The 12792-nt window shown below is 37.2% G+C and overlaps 1 protein-coding gene across 4 annotated transcripts in view; it reads left to right on the top strand.

Annotated features, from left to right (window-relative positions):
• crebbpb (CREB binding protein b) overlaps positions 1 to 12792 on the top strand; it is a 111555-nt gene that overhangs the window by 59716 nt on the left and 39047 nt on the right. For 2 of the 4 annotated variants that reach the window (XM_046865894.1, XM_046865895.1), the window contains 6 exons: positions 36 to 98; positions 2634 to 2755; positions 2849 to 3028; positions 4542 to 4847; positions 5105 to 5269; positions 12718 to 12780. In XM_046865894.1, the coding sequence (XP_046721850.1) occupies positions 36 to 98; positions 2634 to 2755; positions 2849 to 3028; positions 4542 to 4847; positions 5105 to 5269; positions 12718 to 12780 (899 nt within the window). The remainder of the gene's footprint in view (positions 1 to 35; positions 99 to 2633; positions 2756 to 2848; positions 3029 to 4541; positions 4848 to 5104; positions 5270 to 12717; positions 12781 to 12792) is intronic. The other 2 variants (XM_046865897.1, XM_046865896.1) reach the window with 1 other exon arrangement.

Below are 12792 nucleotides of genomic sequence, written 5' to 3'. Positions count from 1 at the left end.
ATCTTTTATAACTTTTAAAATATCTTTACCACCAGATGAATCTGTGCCTTTGTCCAGTGTGACAAATCAAATAGTAAACCACATGAAAGTTACTCAAGGTAATGTGCCAGGTTTACATCCATATAAAAAGAAATGTATTCACTTTTTCGGTATATTGATGTACATCAATATATGGAGTTTATGTACATCTAACCAATGTACCCATTCCATAATTTAATACCCCTATATTTGATCAAATACTAATGTAAAATTGTTACAAATTTTAGGAAAATGAAAATCAGAAAATTGACAGGTTACCTGAGAGGGAACCTGTGAATTTGCTTTAAAATACATTCTCTATTTTCCTGGAATGTTAACCTCAATTGAATATATCAAAAATTAAGAAAATATCATATATAAAAATATATAATATTTTTATATATGTGTGTGTATGTATGTATATATATATATATATATATATATATATATATATATATATATATATATATATATATATATATATATATACATACACACACACACACACACACACACACACACACACACATATGTGTGTGTGTGTATATATATATATATATATATATATATATATATATATATATATATATATATACACACACATATATGTGATATTAAGGTTCGCGACATAAAAAAGTCGACATAACCGATAAAAAAATGCTTAGAAGAAGCGAGAATTTGGCGGTTCCCCTTCAAAAACATCGAGGTCGAGATAAGTGTGTTCCACTGTATATATATTATAATTTTTAATTATATAATATTATAATTATATAATATTATAATTTTTTATTTATTTTTATTTTTTATATATAATATATAAAAAAAATAGTAATTAGTAGGAACCTGACATTTCTGGAAGATAAAGATTTTTTTTTTTTTGAAGAGTAGTGGGAAAAGTACATGCCTAAACTTTAGTACAAAATGAAAGATACAGATAAATTAAACTATAGTAAAGTGTTAGAAGTCACTCTGTAGTAACAAGACGCCTAACCCGCCTATTATACCAGTAAATCTATGTATTTTTCTGCTCATCAACAAAACTCCAACAAAATATTTAGATGACACTTGAGGCACCACAATAGACTTAATTTGAATTTTTCACTATTAAAAATAACTACCGTATTTTCCGGACTATAAGCCGCTACTTTTTTCCCACGCTTTGAACCCCGCGGCTTAAAAAAATGTAGAGGCTAATATATGGATTTGTCCTGGGTTTTTCCCTGTTTCACAAGCTTTAAGCCAAAAAAACTGAGCCATATAACATTTAGACCAATGAAATTGCCGGACGGTGTCAGGTGAACCAATGAAACTCTTTATATTAAATCAGATGCGCTCCCACTGAATCGGGCCGCACCACATCATAAATATGGATGAGGTTCCTCTGACGTTTGACCTGCCTCTCACTTGGACTGACAACAGGAAATGCAAATCATTCGTCACGCTAAAAACAACCGTGCATGAAAAAACACACTTTACCTGTGTTCTGAGCTGCACGGTAATCTCCCGAGAGAAATTGTTGTGAAAGGAAGGAGGAAGACAGTAAACAATTACTTTTTTGATAGGCTACTGTTTAGATACAAGCCGTGTAACAAGCACTGTCTTTTATTAAAGCCTGTGTGAAGTTCATTAGTTACAATGTAGGCATCTGCAGCTTATAGACAGGTGCGGAGTATTTATGTTCAAAATAAAAATCTTTGTAAAATTCAGTGGGTTCCGCTTATATTTGGGTGCGCTTAATAGTCCGGAAATTATATTTTTCAACGATTTATAGGTAAGACAATAAAAAAAGTATCAACTTTTTCAATAAAATATAATGATTAACTGTATCAAAAGCTTTTGACAGGCCAAAATATATATTCTTGCAATGCAAGGGTACCCTTGTCAATTAGGTGAAGCAAAGCCTAATTAGTAGAATAATTTTTTTCGAAATCCATATTGAAGTTTGTAAAGAATAGAATGGTAAACTATATATATTTTTATAGTTGTTAAAACACTGTGGACCCTCTGCTTTAAACAGAAATATATTTTTCGATCTTGAAATGCTCTGGTGTCATGCCTGTTTTCAAAGATAGATAAAAATTGTGAACATGTGGCTGCAATAATGCACATTTTACCTGTTAGACAAGAAATACATAATTATAATTAAATATATTATCAATATCATTATTAACTATATTATTAGATATATTCAGAAGTTCTTCCATTTTCAATCATCAAAAAATTGTTTCCATCATATTATGGAATTCATGCCACAAAGATTTTAGGTTAATTTAAAAGTATAGAACAATGCTAAAGGTTGATTTGGTCTTTTGGCCTTCTGTTTGACACCGTGGCCCAAGAGTGTGAGACAGAAACAGTCCTGTTGTCCAGAGGCATACTACTGCACCAGTTTTTAAAGAGCCTCTATTGAGGTGCAGGGTATAGTGCAAGGTATATGGGACATGTTTACTCACTTGCGTCAATACACAGTCACCCATCTACATTCAAGATTGCAACGAGTGGGTTTTTTTTTGTTTGTTTGTTTTGAAAAAAAAAATGTAATAAGCAAAACTGAGAGATTATCACTATCCATGTATACATGATGCATGATTGTCATGTCTATGTTTGTCCTACAGGAATGAATCAATTCAATTCAATGGTGATGCAAAATATGCCGATGTCCCAGTCTACAGTAGGATCCCGAGCAGCTTCCCCCATGAATCACCAGCCTCAAATGAACAAAGGCTCTGTTTCTCCGGTAAACAGTTACCTCAAATCCATGTTTTGCTGAATATAAAATGTATGACAAATTCCATGCTTTATGTTACACTGAAGTGTATTTTCTTTGCAGATGGTACGGTCTCCTTCAAGGATGATGCAAGCTCAGGGCATCATTGGAGGCCATGCAAACAGCATAGTGAGCCAGACCCACAACCAAAATCAGTTCATGAACCAGGCACATTTTCCAACTTCTGCAGGGTGTGTAAATGTGAACTTTGCTCATCAAGCAGGAACGGCCAGTGGTACACAGGTGGGGGATGATTTTTTTCGGGTTGGGATGGCTACTGAATAAAAAAATAAATAAACAAATAAAAGGATACAAAAGGATAAAACATTCATAATTAATTTTCACTGTGGTGGATTACAGATAGTGGCAAAAACATTATTTAAACCACACTGTATGTCTAATGGTAGGTGTACACCAGATGTTGAGTAAGGGGTCTTAGTCTTTATTTACAGTTTTTCTAGGTCATCCCAAGGGTGCGTCTTTAATAAAAATCTTACTGCTTTACAATCCAAGACACCGCATTACAATGTCTGGTTCAATGTCTTATGGAAAATGTGGTATCTGCAGGTACAGGTCTGACAATAACAAATTGACAAAATAACTTGTTATATTCCTTGCTATTTGAAAGTCATATTTTGAAGTAACATACTAGTCAGCGGGTTTGCATTACAGTGATTATCACAGGTAAGGGCATTTTTAAGCACAATACCAGAATCTGGTGTTCAATAAATAAATAAATGATTGATATATATATATATATATATATATATATATATATATATATATATATATATATATATATATATATATAGGTATCATGTACAGTAAGCTCTGGTTTGCTTATATTATAAAATAGAAGGTTTAGGGCATTTCTTATGCAGAACAATAGCCTATGTTTAAGTTTGTTCAATTTTGTTTTATATTAGATGTTTTGTTGGTTTGTCTTGACTATGATTCTGTTTGTGTAAACTGTGATCAGAAACATCCGATGAGAGTTAGGGAGGAAATGTAATTTACTAGCCCTCTTGCACAGCAGCTTATCTGGCATGTCACCCAAAAGGTTAGGAAATAGCAAGAGCAAACACACCATGATTCCTGGCAAAGCACCAGAGATTTTTCTTCCAGCACTCTTAGTCACTTTACATTTTTCATGCCCCTGCCACTAAGTGGAGGATTTTTTTTTTTTACCCCAAGAACAATTAGTTGAACATCTGTAATGATGATCATTGTAACCACCAGATTAGCTGGTGAGCAAATGTACAGCATAGAGTGTTCTTGTATTTATTTCTTGACATGTTGAAAATGTACTTGTTGAGAATTTACTTGTTTTAGGAGTTTATTAAAAGGGGCTTTTTGAGTGTGTATAAGCTACACATGAAAATATCAGTATTGAGTAAATTATGTAACTTGTGTAAGGTACCTTCGTATTAGTGTAATACTAGAGGCTTAAGACCTGTTGCTTAATACAGACATCATTTCCTGTGATCTGGTTTCAGCATGCAGTGTGTGCATTTTTGAGGATATTATGAATATAAATGCAGTTTAGCTAATTAGATTGTAGGACCAAATTATCAGTTTTATAACTGCCTTTGAATACTCATCTTAAAAAATAAATAAATAAAATGATGTTTGATACTTTGTTAAATCTGTAGATGTGCAGTATAATCAGGTCTGGATGATTCTTGGTCTGTATGTATGCAATTTTGTAAGTGTTGTATATTTTAAAGTTCCATATATCTGTGTATCTTTCATGCAGCCTGATCAGCAGAACTCTAATCTCTCCTTGAATTTTCTGGGCTCCCTGGCATCACAGCCTGCTATGTGCTCCACCCCTCCACCTCCCACCTCCACTCCTGTAGGCCCTAGCCTACAGCACATGACTCAGCCCTCCACAACTGTGTCTGCTGGAAACCAAGCCACAACTGCCCACATACCCCATGTACCATCAGGCCTTTGCTCTTCACCCAAACCTTCACAGTTGCTTCCACCTCTGTCCCAGCCAGAGTCCCTTATGCTGACTCAACAGCCACATTCTGAGCAAGCACAGCACCCTGCCACTCCGGTAAGATTAACCGTGTAAAGTATTTATTATGTGGCCAGTAATGTTCAGGGCTTTCAGAACTGTAACCTAGGCATACTTAGCTGACAATATTGCTTCTGTCCATCTATCTAAAATTGTCAGCTGAGTATGCCTTGTTGTAATGCTTTTGAAAATGGGTAAAAATTTTCAATGCACAGTCCATATTTTCATTATTAGTTTTAAATGTTTGTGAATACATTTTTACTTGATTCCTTTTTATGACCCTTTTAAATTCACAGCTTGATCGGACAGGAGTAAACATGGGTGACAGTGTCCCCACACCTGCATCTGTGGCTGAAACACACTCTCAAACAGATTTTGCTAGTGCAGTATGCAAAGCAGAGCCAAAAGAGGACAAACCAGATCATGAAAATGACAAGAAGCCACCAGAACAAAAAACAGAGGTATAAAGTATGCACAGCTTGATTTAAGAATTGATTTATTAGTCTGAGAATTTATTGCTGGGGCATAAGATTTTAGATAATGTTTTGCGCATTATGATATGAATTCTCAAGCATTTGCTACAAGAATTTCTCTTAAAAGAAGAAAATCCTGACAATTAAGTTTGTTTACATTTGTTAGATCCCATTTGGGTAATACAGATATGTATATAAGTAAAATCTGATTCCAATACTGAGTGAGTCAGTGACACTGCGCAAAATCTAGTTTTATTTTTATACCCCTCGTGTATGTTTTAAGGTTTAATAATAATAATTAATATTATTATTATAAAAACTGGAGACAGATGAGCTGCTGTGGCAACCCCAACAGGAGGAGCCAAATAAAGAAGATGAATATTATTATAAAAAACTGACACTGCACTCAATGTTTGAGGCATTTTGTTATGCTACAGCCTTATTACATCTGTCTCACTCTCACTATATATATATATATCTATCAATTAGTTCAAACACAGCCTTGCTATAATAATCACTCCTGATGTGTTTACAAATCGTAACTAGGCAGCCAGTACATAATTATCGTGATTAGATTATCTCGGACCTGTCATTTGATTGTGAAATATACAATGGGCACCTGTTTTCAAACTATTAAAGAGTGTATAAAAAATCTATTATACTGAGCAAGAGCTTACAGTCCCTGACAAAAGTCTTGTCGCTTATCTATTTTGTAGAAACACCTGCTATTAACCTGACTTTTAATTAATCAATTGGTGTTAGAAATAGCTCATATGAAAAGCTAAAACCCTTTCAAATGAATTTCTGGGTGAATCTGCCACACGGTATTTCAATTGTCTTTTTTTTTAGTGCTGGCTTCTGGGCACTGATTCGACAATGGAGGCCATTTCGAGACAGAATCCGACAAACTGTTCTGGTTGACACAGGGACTTTAGGTAACCAGGTCTCGTGGAGCTCTGCTGCAGTGGAAAATGTGCAGGCCTTCGATTTTTGACCTGGGCTTGTCAATAACGTCTCCAGTGTCTTCAAATCTTTTTTTTATCCTCTGTACTTGACGCTGAGACACATTGAAGATGTCTGCCACATCAGCAGTGAAAAACTTTAGTCTCAGGGTGAATCTTAAGCATGTTTGCAGAGGTCTAGTTTCAGTTGATGTGAAGGTCTAGTGTACTGGGGTTCTTTTTATACACACCTGAGACCTAATTGATCCATTATTAGTCACAGGTAAGGCTCATATGACAAGGCGACAACACTTACCGTATTTTTCGGACTATAAGCCGCTACTTTTTTCCCCACGTTTTGAACGTATTAAAGAATTTTTCCTGGGTTTTTCCCGGTTTCACAAACTTCAAGCCAAAAAACTGAACCCCATGACATTAGACCAATGAAATTTCCGAACGGAAACGAAAAAACACACCTCACTTGTGTTCTGAGCTGCACGGCATCGGGAGAAAAAACTTTTTTTTTTAAACGCACAACGATGCCAAAAGATAAACTCCCGAGAGAAATAGTTGTGAAAGGAAGGAGGAAGACAGTGAACAGTGACTTTCTTGGTCGGCTACTGTTTAGATACAAGCCGTTGTAACGCGTTGAGTCTGGGTGAAGGGAGAGCTCAACAACTGCAGTTGCAACAGAAATCATATAAGCACAGGTTTCCAAAACTCGTGCTTTTTTATTATTCTTGGCAACAGCGTTACGGGTTAGTCAAAGAAACTTAGTAATGAGCATCAGAAAATAATAAGGACATAATCCTCGTTTTGAACACACGCAGTTATAGCGGAAAAATGCAGTGGCAGGCTATTCCCAAAATACCACTATGCTCCTAAAGGAAGCACAACATTTTTCACCCGTTACACCATGTGTAATGTGTCTTTCGTTAAAGCCTGTGTAAAGTTCATTAGTGTGGCTTATAGGCAGGTGCGGCTTATTTATGTTCAAAATAAAAATATTTTTAAAATTCAGTGGGTGCGGCTTATATATGGGTGTGCTTTATAGTCCAGAAATTACGGTATACAGTGCCCTCCACAATTATTGGCAACCCTGTTTAAGATGTGGTCGTGGACTTAAAAAAATTCTCCTTTTTTTTAAAACAACATAGAACCCAAATGCAAAAAAAGAGAAAAATCCAACCTTTCATTTAAGTACATAACTTTGGTGGTAAAAAAAAATCATACATTTAGAAAAAAAAAAAAACTTGAAATCATGTGTCCCACAATTATTGGCACCCCTAACAATTCCTCTGAAAAATTTAATTGTTTTTTTTTTTATATATATATTTTTCTGTAGTTGCTAAGGTTGGTCAGGGTATCTAGGGACTTTTAATTAGTAATTCATGATTTCCTGTTTCCCTGGGGTATAAATATGACGTGACACAGAGGCCTAATTCTCTTACCCATTTGTCAACATGGCAAAGACAAGAGAACACACCATTCAAGTAAGGCAGATGTGTGTCAACCTTCATAAGTCAGGCAATGGCTACAAGAAAATAGCCACCGCCTTAACTTGCCGGTATCTACAGTCAGAGGAATCATTAAGAAGTTTAAAACAACTGGAACAGTGACAAACAAGGCTGGAAGAGGTCCCAAGTTTATCTTGCCACAACGCACAGTGAGGAGGATGGTAAGAGAAGTCAAAAATTTCCCAAGCTCACCGTCACAGAATTGCATCAAAGAGTGGCATCTTGGGGTCACAGAGTCTCCAAAACAACCATCAGACGCTCTACATGCCAACAAGCTGTTTGGGAGGCATGCAAGGAAAAAGCCTTTTCTCACTAACACTCACAAACGTAAACGCCTGGAGTTTGCTAAGCGGTACTGGGACTTCAACTGGGATCGTGTGCTTTGGTCAGATGAGACTAAGATTGAGCTTTTTGGCAACAAACACTCTAAGTGGGTCTGGCGTAAAACAAAAGATGAGTATGCCGAAAAGCACCTCATGCCCACCGTGAAGTATGGTGGAGGATCTGTGATGCTGTGGGCCTGTTTCTCTTCCAAAGGCCCTGGGAACCTTGTTAGGGTGCATGGCATTATGAACGCTTTGAAGTACCAGGATATTTTAAATAAAAACCTGATGGCCTCTGCCAGAAAGCTGAAGATGGGTCGTCATTGGGTCTTTCAGCAGGATAATGATCCAAAACATGTGGCAAAATCTACACAAAAGTGGTTCAGCAGTCACAAACTCAAGGTCCTCCCATGGCCATCTCAGTCCCCAGACCTCAACCCAATCGAAAACCTGTGGGGCGAGCTAAAGAGAAGAGTGCATAAGAGAGGACCCAGGACACTGGATGATCTAGAAAGATTGTGCAAAGAAGAATGGTCAAAAATCCCTCTCTCTGTGTTTTTCAATCTTGTGAAATGTTATAGGAGGAGATTAAGTGCTGTCTTGTTGGCAAAAGGAGGTTGTACAAAGTATTAACATCAGGGGTGCCAATAATTGTGGCACACATGATTTCAATTTTTTTTTTTTTCTAAATGTGTGATTTTTTTTACCACCAAAGTAATGTACTTAAATGAAAGGTTGGATTTTTCTCTTTTTTTGCATTTGGGTTCTATGTTGTTTTAAAAAAAAAAGGAGAATTTTTTGAAGTCCACGACCACATCTTAAACAGGGGTGCCAATAATTGTGGAGGGCACTGTATCTTTGCAAAAATTGACTGAATGGGCTTTACCAAGCTGTGAATATAAGAATACTTTTTGACAGTTTCGTTTTGCACTGAAACATTATTACAAAAGCTGTTGGGATAAAAATGAGCCGTTTCTTGTAAAAAAAATAAAATAAAAAAAAGAAATCTTGATTAGAAATATATTTCAGCGGCACTTCAGGTCAATTTGTACACAAGCGACAAGACCTTTGTCAGTGACTGTATATTAAGGCTTTAAGAAGCCATTTGACAGGGTTGACAGTGTGCTATTATCAAGGAGAAAAGTATTTATATCAATTGGCCAGGCAGCTGAGAAGGATGTTCTGCAAGTTAGAGCAAAAAAGGACTCAGACTGTGTGTTGACTGAGTGACTTGTGTTGATAAGATGGAGGGAGTATTTTGAGCAGCTGTTGAATGAAAAAAATGAGAGAGCGGGAAGGTTGTATGATGTGGAGATGGTGAAGCAGGAAGTGGATAGGATTAGTAAGGAGGAAGTGAGAGCAGATGACATAACAGTAGAAGCGTGTAGATGTTTAGGAGAGATAGCAGTGGAGTTTGTATCTAGATTGTTCGACAAGCTTTTGAAAGATGAGAGGATGCCTGAGGAATAAAGGAGTGTGCTGGTACCTGTTTTTAAGAATAAGGGAGATGTGCAGACCTGCAGTAACTACAGGGGAATAAAGTTGATCAGTCACAACATGAATTTATGAGAAGGTGACTATCTGTGAGCAACAGTCAAGTCAAGTTTATTTCTATAGCGCTTTTCACAACAGACATTGTCTCAAAGCAGCTTTACAGAAATCAACAGTCAAGGTGAACGGTATGCATTTATCCCTGATGAGCAGCCGTAGCGACTGTGGTAAAGAAAAACTCCCTTAGATGTAATGAGGAAGAAACCTTGAGAGAGACTCAAAAGGGGAACCCATCCTCATTTGGGTGACATTTCAACAATATAGAACACTGGAGAGTGAAAACTATCATGAGTACTGGAGTATAAGATTATAAGTAATGTTCTTTCTACAGTCTTATACAGCCTATATGGTTAGTAGCTCCTAGTTTTATGAGCTCAACATTTGTGATCATCACAGATCCAGCATCAGCTTCTCCATGCCAGAGCCTTTAAACACTCCAGGAGGTCCAATGTCAAAACTACACATGTAGTGGGATCTAATTGGCACTGGTACGTCTCTAGATGTTTCAGGATGTTTGCGAGTTCGGCATCTACTTCTTCAAAGGTCTATAATCTTCATGAGGTGGGATGTGACTGGAGCAGTCCATTCTCAGTATGCCTCGGGATGGGGAGAGAAAGAGAAGCAGTGGAGAGGAATTAGCGTAGCTGCTGTTCATGATATTAACAGCACAAGTTGATAACGTGCATGTGATCAGATGTTCTGGAGCACAAGGTTATGATATGTGACGTATGTTATGTGTAGGCTTTGCTAAAAAAAGATATGTTTTTAATCTGCACTTAAACTGGGAGAGTGTGTCTGAGCCCCGAACACTGTCAGGAAGACTATTCCAGAGTTTAGGAGCTAAATGTGAAAATGATCTACCACCTTTAGTGGACTTTGCTATTCTAGGAACTACTAGAAGCCCAGAGTTTTGAGATCTCAGGGATCGTAGCGTGTTAAAAGACTGGAGAGATACATGGGAGCCAAACTTTATAAGTAAGGACTCTTGCTGCCGCATTCTGAACTAACCGAAGCTTGTTTATTAATGATGCAGGACATCCACCCTAGTAATGCATTACAATAGTCTATTCTAGAGGTCATGAACGCATGGACGAGCTTCTCTGCATCGGATATAGATAACATGTTTCTTAACTTAGAAATATTTCTAAGGTGAAAGAAGGCTGCTTTTGTAACTTGGTTGATATGATTATTTAAAGACAAGTTGCTGTCTAAAGTAACTCCCAGGTCTTTTACTGTTGAACTAGTAGTTACAGAACATCCATCTAAATGCAGGTTGAGATGCTGGAGCTTCTGTATACTGGTTTTTATAACAGTATGGTTTCATGCAGAGGAAGAGCACCACAGACGCATTATTTGCTTTGAGAATGTAGATGGAGAAGTATAGAGAAGGTCAGAATGAGTTGCATTGTGTGTTTGTGGATTTGGAGAAAGCGTACGACAGGGTGCTGAGAGAGGAGTTGTGGTATTGTATGAGGAAGTCAGCTGTGTCAGAGAAGTATGTGAGGGTGGTGCAGGATTTGTATGAGGACAGTGTGACAGCAGTGAAGTGTTCAGTAGGAACAACAGACTGGTTTAAGGTGGAGGTTGGACTGCATCAAGGATTGGCTCTGAGCACTTTCCTGTTTGCAGTGATGATGGACAGGTTGACAGACGAGGTCAGACAGGAGTCTCCATAGACTATGATGTTTGGTGATGATATTGTTATTTGTGGTGAGAGTAGGGAGCAGGTTGAGAAGAGCCTGCAGAGCTGGAGGTATGCACTTGAGAGAAGGAGTATGAAAGTCAGTAGGAGTAAGACAGAGTACATGTGTGTGAATTAGAGGGAGGGCAGTGGAGTGGTATAGTTGCAGGGAGAGGAGGTGGAGAAGGTGGAAGAGTTCAGGTACCTGTTAGATAAGTGAAGAAAAGAGTGCAGGCAGGTTGGAGAAGAGTGGCAGGAGTGATTTGTGATAGAAGAGTATCTGCAAGACTGCAAATCTGCAAGGGTTTGAAGATAGATGATCCGCTGGACACTATATAATTGGCATAACTGTGGGGAAATTGAGTTCCAAAATTAGCTCAGACAAATAAAAAATTAAATCTCATTTCTACAAAGCTTAAAAAGTACACCAGAGAACATTGTGAGGTTAAATGTAGTGCTGTTGCTATCGATTCTTTTATTAAGAGTATTCTACTGATTATTCCAACAATTAATTCAGTAATCAGATAAGAAGTAATTATTATTAAAGAGCAATATTAAATGTGCAAGAAAATAGGACAAGTACCGTATTTTCTGGACTATAAGCCGCTGCTTTTTTCCCACGCTTTGAACCCCACTGCTTAAACAGCGAAGCGGCTAATTTATGGATTTTTCCCGGTTTCACGAGCTTCAAACCAAAAAAAAAACGCACTTCACCTGTGTTCGGAGCTGCACGGCATCGGGAGAAAAGCTACCTTTTTAAACGCACAACGATGCCAAAAGATAAACTCCCGAGAGAAATTGTTGTGAAAGGAAGGCTGAAGACAGTGAACAATGACTTTCTTGGTAGGCTACTGTTTAGATACAAGGCGTGTAACAGACACTGTCTTTCGTTAAAGCCTGTGTAAAGTTTATTAGATTCAGTGTAGGCATTATTTATTTATTTATTTTTTATTTAATTCTGCTTCATCCGTCTCCTCCAGAACTGATTGTTAGATTGTTTACACGTCTAGAACATGTCAGAGTTAGCGGGTGGTGCGATAATGGTCCACGGTGAAACCCAATGCTCCGTGTGTAGTTAAATGGACTAAACAAAGCTTTTTGTTTATTCAAATTACTCAAGGAATTTGTTCCAGGACTAGTCATATGCAGTGTTGATCTATCAAGAAGGCGATCTGTTCTTTTTGGAGCTCTTCCTCAATCATCACACCCTAACATTTTCCCCTTGTTTTTTATTTGTTGATGAAATTAAAGGGAAGAGATCCAATAAGAATAATTAGTTGCGTCCTTGAATGGCTCAGGTGCACACTTTTGCACTGCTCTACCGACCAGACACACATTTTCTGCATGCTGCACAACACTTTCAAAATGTCAACATCCTGGAGTAAAAGAATAACAGACATATGGGTCAATTTTACATTCGTAGTGGAGTGAAAAAACAAGCTTGAAGCACCATTTGCAGACAACTCATCCTGAAATTCATGAAAAAGTAAGCACCTTT

Source organism: Silurus meridionalis, chromosome 14 (genome assembly GCF_014805685.1).
Source record: "Silurus meridionalis isolate SWU-2019-XX chromosome 14, ASM1480568v1, whole genome shotgun sequence".
NCBI classification, from domain to species: Eukaryota; Metazoa; Chordata; class Actinopteri; order Siluriformes; family Siluridae; genus Silurus; species Silurus meridionalis.
Note: the sequence above shows the minus strand (reverse complement) of the source record. Positions and strands in the feature narration are given on the sequence as shown.